Source organism: Lipotes vexillifer, unplaced genomic scaffold (assembly GCF_000442215.2).
Source record: "Lipotes vexillifer unplaced genomic scaffold, Lipotes_vexillifer_v1.1 scaffold897, whole genome shotgun sequence".
In the NCBI taxonomy this organism is placed as follows: Eukaryota; Metazoa; Chordata; class Mammalia; order Artiodactyla; family Lipotidae; genus Lipotes; species Lipotes vexillifer.
The window spans coordinates 733,579-745,578 of record NW_006785587.1 but is presented as its reverse complement, the minus strand read 5'-3'; the positions used below and the strand labels follow the sequence as shown (position 1 = coordinate 745,578).

The 12,000-nt window shown below is 39.6% G+C and overlaps 1 protein-coding gene across 1 annotated transcript in view; it reads right to left on the bottom strand.

The window, feature by feature from the left end:
* The window catches only part of LOC103077733 (vomeronasal type-2 receptor 1-like), a 31,442-nt gene extending 21,031 nt beyond the window's left edge, over positions 1-10,411 (bottom strand). Inside the window, 4 exon segments of the mRNA XM_082931106.1 lie at positions 2,705-2,724; positions 2,727-3,576; positions 5,042-5,333; positions 10,173-10,411. Coding sequence (XP_082787232.1) covers positions 2,705-2,724; positions 2,727-3,576; positions 5,042-5,333; positions 10,173-10,411 — 1,401 coding nt within the window.
* Between the last annotated feature and the right edge of the window lie 1,589 nt (positions 10,412-12,000).

Sequence of the window (12,000 nt, the reverse complement as noted above, 5' to 3'; positions counted from 1 at the left end):
TATCATCATTGGATGGTAGGACAGTTCCCTACCACAAGGCATGAAAAAGAATTTAGAAATGCCCAAATAAACCACAAGAGTAAAACGTTTTTATATATATATATATATATATATATATATATATATATATATATATATATGTTCTGACCAAGTCTGCTAACGAGATAAGCTGAGAAAAATGATTATGGAGTGCATTATCATTTTGGTTTTAAATAAATCACAATTTTTTACTTTTTGATGCATTTATGAAGCATCCTTAAATGTGCCTATTAACTCTCTCTACCGTGAGGTCTTACTTTTCAGTTTTTACTTACATCATTCCGGGAGTGTGTCAAGGAGCATGAATTCTCGCTTGGACTACACCACCACCATTCACCCTGACACTATGTGGTCCCTTGACCCTCCCTAAAAACTCTTTTCTCTGCAATCCTAACACATATTTGTTGCTTTTTGAGCAAATTTAAATTGTAATATTGAAATCTTCAAATAATAAATTAGAGTATTGTTGTTTACCATATAAAAAGATCCTTTTTGTTAAAAAAGAAGTACTCAGGGCTTCCCTGGTGGCGCAGTGGTTGACAGTCCGCCTGCCGATGCAAGGGACACGTGTTCGTGCCCCGGTCCGGGAAGATCCCACGTGCCGCGTAGCTGCTGGGCCCGTGAGCCATGGCCGCTGAGCCTGCGCGTCCGGAGCCTGTGCTCCGCAATGGGAGAGGCCACAGCGGTGAGAGACCCGCGTACCGCAAAGAAAAAAAAAAAAAAAGTACTCAGAGGATTTCTTTTAAAATGAAAGAACTCACCTATAGCATAACTTAATTTCTCATTTTGAATCTACCACAATTTCCGTAGTACCGATGAACAACTTAGTACTCAGATCTTGCTTTCTAAATTCCATTCTCCAGTAAATGGAAATAGGACTCTGGAGAAATGGCTACTTCAAGACTGGGGCAGAGAAATACAAGACAAGCCTGGAACATCTTAGCATTCCAGAAAGTAAATTAATCAGAAATTACAGTGACACGTCAAAATGAAATAGGAGTCTACTCAAAGTGGATCCCAATTGTCCAACTTGGAGAATTTTGAGCAACAAAATGCGTAATGATAGTTATGAATTATTATACTCATAGAACAGTATATCCATGAGTCCATGTGATGCAAATAAATTAGTGAGGGAAAAGTATAATTCCATTTAATAAATGTAGAAGGAATGAGGGAAATAGAAAAAAAATCACCATTTTAAAAATAGCACAGTATAAAAAAAACACAGTAATAGTTGTTTCAGGCAATAATCATCATCAAAGGATGCTAAACTTTGTGGATCAAAGCATTACGTAAAACAGAATATTTTCAGAGCTTCAAAATATTGCCTCACAATATAATTATTAATTACAAAGGGAAACATAGTAACTTTATAATGGAAAAACGTGGTGACATCACTGTCACTAAGTAATCAAAGTTAATGTCCCCATTAATGAGACATAGTGACATCATGTACCTCCTGATATGAGACATAGAAAAGGATACATATCACCTTTACAGTATTATAGCCATAAATGCATAACCTAAATGTAATCATGAGGGAAAAAATTAGGCAAACATAAATTGAAAAACATGTTATAAATAGCTGTCCAGTATTTATGAAAAGTATCATGTTCATTAAAAAAAAAAGGAAAGAATGAAGAACTGCCACAGATTGGTGGAGGCTAAAGAGATATAAAACTAAGTGTATTGTGGGATCAATTTGAAAATAAAAATAACAGTGAAGATGCAGTGGTTCCAGCCACTGTGGACCCTGTCGGGACAAGCAATTTGGTGTTGCTGGAAAATAAAGTGGTGAGGGTCATGGAAAGAGCAATGGAGTCAGAGATGCTGATGGCCTAGATCGTAGAGGGCTGACAGTGTCAGACCAGGGATGCTCATGCTTTATCCTTTATAGGAGAGGGGAGGTACTGAAGGATGTAAGCAGAGGAGCCCTCTGATTAGGTGTACATCTTAGTGAGACCATTAGGGTTTCTGTGTCCCAACATGAATTGCTGGGATGTGAGACCTGACACAGGAGATGTGAGAGCCAATCTCCAAGGTGGTCCTAACAATCTTCACCTCCTGGCCTTCACGCCCTAGCATGGCCCCTCTGACACTGCACAAAGACTACATCTTCCAGTTTCCCTTGCAGCTACATGTGACCATATAACTAGATCCTGGCTCATGGGATGTAAGGAGAATTGTATGTAATTTTCAGGAAATGTCCTTAAATGGAGCCATATACGCATCTTTGTCCTTTCTCCTTCCTGCTGGTTAGAGTGTGGACATGATGGTTGAAGCCCAAGTAGCCATATGGAATTATGAGGTGAACCCACAGATTCAGAGTGATGAAATGATAAGGTAGAAGGAAACTCAATCCCTAAGCCACTCTTTCAGTCCCAGAATGCTAACCTCCAAACTTCATTTATGTGAAGGAAAAAAACCTATCTTGTTTAAAGCACTGTTTTGGAGGGGTTTCTATCATTCACAACAAACCTAATAATAACTCTGTTAACAAATGGAAACTCTAAAATGCCCATTTAGGTAACAGAAGCAAGCCATTCTTTTAGGGGGCATGTGATAAAATCATGTCTATGAAGTACAAAAGCAGATCAATGGTTTTAATTGTATGAATGCTTTTTATGTCAAACTATATCATGAAGTAAAACAAACCACAACTTACCTGCCAAGGCTCAAAATCAGTATATATGCACAGGTGTTTCCTGGAATATATGGCCAGTGTCCTTCCTCACATCTGCTTAGACGATCCAGGGCATATGCCATAGAATGCACAACTTGGTTGACATTGTGTGTAATTCTTAGCTGAGACACATCCAGATAGGTATTTTTAAGATCTTCCAACTTCTCCTTTCCAGTATAGAATTTATCAGACATGGCGTGTAATCTGTCCTCTTTACCAGTCATATTCACTCTATGGTCAGTGTTGTATGGACCACTACTATTGGGCCAAGTACAGTTAAAAGCAGTTTGCCAAAATTCAACGGTCAGGACATCATTTGGATCCTTGCCAGGATGTACATCATAAAGAAGTTCTTTTAATCCCACTATATCAGCTCTTGGTATTGAAAATCCAATACTTCCACCAAAATATGAGAAATATTCAGGCTTTGCAATGAGAGCGAAGGCGATCCAGGCTTCACTCGCTATCCATGTTCTGTCAGTTATGTTATGGTAAACCATTTCCAGCATGAAAGGACTTAGGTCAATATCAGATGCATAGACCACAATGACTCTGGCAGTGGAGTTCCGTATAGCATCAATAGCTTTTTGCATTTTCTCATTAGAATGGACTTTGGGAATGGTTTCGGAGAATGCAACACAGAGGGTGACACTCTCCATTTTTTCCTTAAAAATCTTTACTCCGTATTTTCCATAATCATCATCAGCTGCTATGGTGCCTATCCAGACCCAACCAAAATGTTGGATAAGTTGTACCATGGCCTCCGACTGGATCTTATCACTGGCTACTGTGTGAAGATAAGGTGGAAATTGGTATTTGTCACTAAGAAGTGAGGAGGTAGAGGCGTAACCCACCTACAACTGAAAATATTCATGCAGTTATTAGAAAGCAATAGCCAAACCTCAAATTACACAACCTCTGAGTATCTGTATTGGAGAAAGAGGGAACTTAACAGTTCTCCCTTTATTCTCACACCCTTCCAGAGACAAAAGGACTTCTACTCCTCTCCCTGCTCCGTGGGTGGTGAGGACTGTTAGGGGGAGCACTTTGGGCCTCCCTATCCACCCTTTTCCCACCTCACCCCACCCCAAGGTAGCTGGAGGAGCTAATTATTAAGGTGATGACATTCAATGCACCACTTTTCGTACTCAGGGTCACATACTCGGAAAGGGAGGTGACCAGTCCTGCAGAGCTCACAGCAGCAGCAGTTTGTCTAAGCTGCATGAAGCCCACATTGAAGGTGTCGGCTGTGTCACCTGACCCCTCCTCTTGGTTCTGTTCCTCAGTATTACCCTGTTCCCCCTACATTTGTATTTGCAGCTTTTTAAGACACACTTTGTAAATGCCACTTTTTAGCAATTATTTTAACTTCTCCCATTACTTCAGTAACACAAATAAGCTTAATCATCCTTCACATTAATAAGTCCTGACTTGATATTTTTGTGAACCACCCCTGGAAATAAATATAAAGCTTTACTTATATTTTCTTTTCTTTTCTTTTCTTTTTTTAACATATTTATTGGAGTATAATTGCTTTACAATGGTGTGTTAGTTTCTGCTGTATAACAAAGTGAATCTGCTATATGTATACATATATCCCCATATCCTCTCCCTCTTGCATCTCCCTCCCACCCTCCCTATCCCACCCCTCTAGGTGGTCACAAAGCACCGAGCTGACCTCTCTGTGCTATGCGGCTGCTTCCCACTAGCTATCTATTTTACTTTTGGTAGTGTATATATGTCCATGTCACTCTCTCACTTCGTCCCAGCTTACCCTTCCCCCTCTCCGTGTCCTCATCCATTCTTCCTAATATCATCTATTCTTAGGTTGAAATGTGTCACTGTCCCTGAATTTAAACTAATCTGTAAATTAGCATCCCAACTCATTTCAGTATGTTAGCGTATGAACAAAAAGGGTCATGATTAATAAGTATTAATACAGGCCAGAAACAAAATGATTTCCTTATACCATCTATCAATCAACCAACAAGTATTTCTCAATCACCTACTCTGTGCTTCACCCAGTGTTTTCGAGTGTATTGCCTACTGAGGTGCCAACATACAAATCACTAGGTCACAATCTCAAGCTCAAAACTAAGGCAGGATCCTAAGGGATGTAGAACAGTCTGAAATCACTAGTCACACTTGCTGAGGCCAGACTGAACAGAGTAATCAGGGGTGTCAGCATCACCACCATCCTGTTTGTCTGTGTAACTTATCCCAGCCTCACCTGAGCACCTAACTTACCCTTTGCAGCAATTTTCACATACCTTGCGTTTCTTTATATAAGTGAGTACCCAGGACAATATTCTGAAATACCTGAGGTAAGTAATACAACCCTAGAATTCTTGAAGCAGCAACTGATAAGGATGATCCACCTGCTCCAACAATTCCTGCCAGCACTGTCCCGGTGCTGTTTCTAAAACTGGGCTTGTTTTCTTCCTGCCCTGTGAGGAATACCAATGCCGCTTCCACGGATTTGGAGATGGTGAAACAGGTGTCAAAGATCTGATAGCCCAAAGTGATGTTGGGCAAAATATCCTTCCTTTCATTAATCTCCCTGATAGTGTGGATCATGGTTCTCATCCAGCAGAATCCCCAGAAGTTGAACCTGAAAAGGAAATAGTTTTTGTAAGGCCTTAGACAGTGGGTGGATCTGTGGAGAGGAAAGCAGCTTTTAGCTGGGATTGGTGCTGAGAGCATTTTGCCAAAACGTCAGGGGGCACCTGCCTTGTGTGAGCATGTTAATATTTCCTAAAAAGATATTGCAATTTAAAGGGTTCAAGTATGAATCATATTCATTATTGATTGGTTTGGGCTGGGAAGCATCTTTTTGGACAGCTGGTTATCTCTTTTCACAAAAATATTCTTATATTCGCAATTCTCTCCACCACGCAGAACACGCAATAATTCCTCAATACCTTTTTCCCTATTCATTGGAAGTCCCCGGTACCCTATGAGTCTCCTTTCCCTCTTCCTTACCTTCCTATAGGATTCTCCTGGTTTCTTCTAGATGTTAATTATAATAATAAAAGTTTTGTAAATACATGAAAATACTTATGATAGGACTATATAAAAGCAGTACATAATATTTATATATACGATATATATTATGACTCCAATAGATAACTTTTCCTGCCATGATTTGATTGTTAGTGTTGAGATTTTTAAATTAAGAAACGTCTCTTTCCTATCACTCTTACATTTAACCATGAATGAGATGCCTCCTCCTTTCCATTCCCTAGCCACAAAAAGGAAAAGTACTTCCCTTTAGTCCATCAGCACATTTTTTTTTCAATTTCTTCTCCATTAAAAATAAATATTCTGGGCTTCCCTGGTGGCGCAGTGGTTGAGAGTCCGCCTGCCGATGCAGGGGACATGGGTTCAGGCCCCTGTCGGGGAGGATCCCACATGCCGCGGAGCAGCTGGGCCCGTGAGCCATGGCCGCTGAGCCTGCGCGTCCAGAGCCTGTGCTCCGCAACAGGAGAGGCCACAACAGTGAGAGGCCTGCATAACGCAAAAATAAATAAATAAATAAACAAATAAATAAATAAATATTCTATTTCCAACTCTCTTTCTTTCTTCCCAGTTTTAACCAAACTTTAACCTATTTGAAAGCAAGGACCTCAAGAATGTTTTCTCTTAATGTCCTCTGTAGCTCTAGTATCTAACTACCTATCTTCTACTCAATAAATATTTTTGAATTAAATATCTAGTAGCAAATAGCCCTGTCGGCAGATTAGATTTTTCCTCCATGTCTCTTTAACTGGGTTTTTTAGTTTCGTTTAGCTTTGCCTTTTAGTCAACATGTAGTTACTGAGTTGCAGTGGTGCAAGACATTATAAATGCAACAGTGAAAAAGATAGGCACCGAAGTGTCTAGGCAAAGAAACAGAAAAATAGCCATGCACAAAACGATAAACACAGCAATAGGGGTAGACATAGGGACCAGCAGTTAAAGGGGTGGGGAACCTTGCCCTGGGGAACTTAACAGCCAAGCTAAGTCTTGAAGGGTAACATAAAAACAGGGGACGAATGCCGCAAGTAGAGGGCACGGTATGTGTGAAGGCATGACAACAAAAGAACCTAACATTCTAGGAATGGGAAGATCAGGACACTTGGAGAACAGGGTAGGAATAGGTATGGCATGGGAAAAGGAGACTGGAGAATCATGAGTCTGAACATGAAGGGCTTTATCGTCCTAAGACAACTGGCCTCTAAATTTACACGGATGGCCATACAAATTGGCATACACATTTCTGAAATAAATATAGCAATATCTTTTTTAAGGTGAGAGAGTAATACATTTCAAGAGCTAGAAAATGTTCACCTGCTTTGAATCAATAATTACAACCCAGAGAATTTATCTGAAGGTACTGTTCTTCCCAAAAGAAAAAACTAGGTTTGTTCCAAACTGTTCATTTTAGAATTATTTATAATATTGAAAAATTGGAAAGAATTTACATGCTCATTATGGTACATTGACTTGACAGAAACATTTTCCATCATTAAAAAACTATAAATAGAGAAATTACACTGCAGCATGCATATAATATTAGGTAAAACAGTCTGTATGCAACGTTATTTCTATACTATAATTAAAACTACACATAAATTATGTGAACATTTGGATAACTATCAACAGGCAAAAATTTAAAATGAGTACAGGATAATTACTGAAAGGGTGGGATTTGGGATGATTTTTCTTTCATTTGTTGATTTCCATTATGATACTCACAGTATCATTATACAATGTATACCTTTTGTTCCGCAGAAAATTTCTCTAAATCCTCACTTTGTTTAGATCAACCAAAACAAGAATTAAAATACTCCCTTCTTCCCTCCATTTCACTGTCTTCTCTGCTCTGAACAACATTTTCAAAATAAAAGTATTCCTCTTCTGTTCACTTTGGCTGATGGCCAACCAAAACTAGTATCCCGTTAAAATTGTGGGTTTCAGAATGAGACTTCTCCAGACTCCAACTTGCATATCTAGATCAGTTATAGGTAAACCTTAATGACACCAAAATGAAATTGTTATCCGATTACGCCCAGCTCCTGAGTACCACCTATCCAGGCCTCCCATGAGGGCTGTCCCATTGGGAGGGAGGCTAGGAGAACATTGGAATTGGGTACAGATAGATAGAAATTGTTGATGGTTATTGGTGAAAAGTCATTATATAGCTCTAATTTTGAAGAAAATATATCAAAAATGTAAATATGGAATGTTATTAATATCCAATAGATATGTTTAGGATGGATTTAAGTGCTGGGAACATTTTAGGCTTGTATGGCGTGAAGATGAGCAATTTGGGTTTCAGTCAACAAGCCGGGAGACAAACAGAATCCCCGCAATGATGCCTTACATTACTGATCCACATTCAGGACAAGGAACTGGCTTTTTAGATGCCCTGGATCATGTGAAACAAGTTTCATACAAAACGTGAAGAATCAGAATGTCATCAGACTTCTCAGCAGCAACACTGGCAGTCAGAAGATGCCGAAGTAACATTTTCAAGGATCCTCAGGCTTTGAGTGAAAGTCAAGATGGAGTAAGCACACACCACCCGCTCTCTCCCACTGATTACAATTAAGATCCCTGGACTGAACATATAAAGCAACTATCAGACTACTCTGAAAATTAAACAAGAACAGTGGACTAGAGATGGAAATCAAAATATCCCTGGGGACTTCCCTGGTGGCGCAGTGGTTAAGAATCTGCCTGCTAATGCTGGGGACACGGGTTCAAGCCCTGGTCCAGGAAGATTCCACGTGCTGTGGAGCAACTAAGCCCGTGTGTCACAACTACTGAGCCCACATGCCACAACTACTGAAGCCCACGTGCCTAGAGCCCGCACTCCGCAACGAAGAGTAGCCCCCACTCGCTGCAACTAGAGAAAGCCTATGCGCAACAACGAAGACCCAACACAGCCCAAAATAAATAAATAATTTATTTTTTAAAAAACCCAAAATATCCCTGATACAGTGAATTATTTTTTAAATGGGACATACTTACTTCTCACCACTGTGTCAATCACAGTGGATATACCAAACTATTTCTTAATGAGGGGGTGGATTTTTACTAAAAATATGTATATTGGCCTTTCTATTTTACCTTGCTAGGAAGATAACCTTCAGAAGCTCCAGTGAAGGGTGAAGAACAAGTTAAGTGATTTCACTGATGAAATATGAGTGTACTATACTGTGACAAACTCTGGTTTTCATTTCATGTTATTAAAGATTGAATCAGTGAAAACTTCTCTGATAAATAATGAACTGACTCTAAATAATGTAGCCATGAGCAAAAGTGCTTCTTTCCCACTTTCCTTTCCTTCACTGTAAGAATGGGAAAGAAATTAGAAGGCCCAGGAAAGAGTTAAGTACAGACTGACTGCAATCTTTTCCTTTTGCCAACATACAGTTTATCCACCCCTTTAGTGCTATTTCAAATATGTAGCATGAAATATGACCAAAGGGAAGGAGTTATGATCAGTAAAGATTTAGTTGTATAAGAAGTTGCCAAAATTTTTACAGCATGCGTTTGTAATTATAATTACCATGCAGCATCATGGAAGTGATTAAGATATGATGTAAAATGCCCAATATAAAACTGTGTCCATGCTATTGCCACATTATGAAAAAATTACAGTTGCATTTATATAAAGGGCTGAGAAAGAATATATGGAAATGAAAGGAAAGAGCTGCTTTGTTATGGTAGTAGAACAGTGTGGACAGTAATTTTCCTTTAATTTCTGGCATTCTTTTCATATCAAAAGTGTGTGTGTGTTTCACACCCAGAAATATAACCCCTGTTTGCTTTTCTTACAATGGATTCCTTGCAAATTCAGATTATCAGTCATGGATCCCATTTCTTGACATGACAATTTTTGGGATGAGGGGAGCAGGGTAGAAGCCTTCCAACTGGAGGAATCTTGCTATGAACACTAACTCATAAATAAATCAGCATTCCAGCACTGTGTATTTTCACCTGGGGAGACTTTAGTCTAATAACAATTCAAAGTAAAGCTGCAACACTGCACAACTCTACATCATGCTTCTCAAACTTTAATGTGTACATGAATCATCAGGAGGTCTTGTCAGAAAGCAGATTCTGATTCAGCAGATGTGGGATGCAGCCTGAGATTCTACATTTCTAACAAGCTCTTAGATGATGCTGATGCTGGTGGTCCACAGACCACCCTCTGAGGAGCAATGTTCTATATCATATAAAACCTGTCTTTTTACTTTCTTGTTTCTAAGCAATCCTAGAATGTCTACTTCGGAGAGATTGAGGCACAGAAACAGCAAGTACCTATCCTGAGTCAAATAAATAGTGTCAAAGTCAGGGCTGGCATCATGGCTCCAGTTCCAGACTCTGATTCCCACACCCACCACTCATTTACCCCCACCTCCTACAACTGATGTAAAAGGGAAACAAAAGAATGGCTTACCCTTCACATTTTGCTGATACTGGCTCCAAAATAGACTCGTTTGCTGCGGTGGTCCTGGAATGAATAGGAAACATTCCTCCAATAACAAGTGAAGGGTTTCTGGCACCTACATACCCATTCAAATCGAACTAGCCCAGCAGCTGACAGGTCTGTTCTTCCTCTTCTTTGCCTTCAATGCCCAATTCAGCCCATAAAAAGGCAAGCAGTCCTAGAACCAAGCATTTCTTTCTGCTAGCCATTTTAATAAGGAGAGTATGGGAGAAATGACCAGTGTTAAAAGTTTTAACGAGGTACCTTGACAAAGCATTCCAGTGAGTATGTGCATGCCCCATCACAGGGGATTCAGCTTGCCACTACTTGCTACCTAATTGTCATGCCTCAATCAATCACAGAGCCTCACACTCACCTGCAATTTATGCATCTGCACTAGGAGCTGAGTAATCCTTTTGAAAAGAGCCTCATAAAAATCTCTTTTATGCTTAGCAATAATATATGACAGAATAGCGGATTCTGATTTTAGAGTCTTGCACTTTGTAGAAATTGTCCCTTTCTTGTTTATCAGCCTCATTCATTCTCACTTCAGCCAGCCCTGTGGGAGCTGCACTTGCCCCAAAAGTGACGACGGGCATTCTGATTCATCACGAAGTATAAAAACAGGAGACATCAGGTCAAGCTCTTTCCTTAGGGGTATAGAAAAAGTTGAATGGAAAACCATGGGGGATTTGGACTAGAAGACATCATTTTGAATCTGTGTTCTGCCACTTGTATTAGTGTGATGGTGGGAAAGCCACTTAATTTCTATGCCTCAAGTTTCTTATTAGTGACTAGGATGATAATAAGCTGCCCTAGAAAAATTCTGTAAAGCCCGTAAGAGTTCAAGAAATATTTTTCATATACATCATTTTCTTTCATCTCCTCTTCAAGGTGAAGTGTCGCCCTCAGCTCACGTTGCTGACCTTGTCACTGGTTCAGGCACAAATCCCTGAGAATTTCTGGGCTCCTTCCTCAGAATCCCCTCTTGTGCCTTCTTGCTTGGCCCCTCTCAGAGACGTCTTCCAATCTCTCTCTCCAGGTCAATTCATCATAGATTCCCAGTCACCTTCTTTGGCCCTTCTCAAACATCCCCCCTGGGAGTATAAATTCATAGAGTATTTTCAGAATGCAGTCCAGCAATATGTATCAGGAACAGGAAAAATGTGTATACCCTTTGATCATGTGATTTTACTTCAAAGTATTTATCCCAAGGAAGCAATAGAGATCCACATAAACATAATGCATAAGAATACTGAGTACAGTTTTATTTATAATAGTGAAAAAATTGGACGAACTAAATGTACACAGTAGGGAGTTTCTAAAATCAATTACAATCTATTCACATGACAGAAAACAAAGGAGCCATTTGAATCATGTTTTAGAAAAATATTTATTCACAACATAAAATTTCAATATGCTTGGGACTTCCCTGGTGGTCCAGCGGTTAAGAATTTGCCTTCCAATGCAGGGGGCACTGGTTTGATCCCTGGTCAGGGAACTAAGATGCCACATTCCATGGGGCAGCTAAGCCCGCACACTCTACAGCCCACACGCCACAACTAGAGAGAAGCCTGTGCGCCGCAAGGAAAGATCCCACATGCTGCAACTAAGACCTGATGCAGCCAAATAAATAAATTAATTTTAAAAAATTAATTAAAAAAATTTTTTTCAATATGCTTAACACAAAGATAAGAGCTAACAAACCAGTGTATACAATCGTACTCTAAATTTCTAAACTTTCCTACACATATTTCCATTAAAAGCACTAGAAGAAACCACTGCAAACTGAAATAAA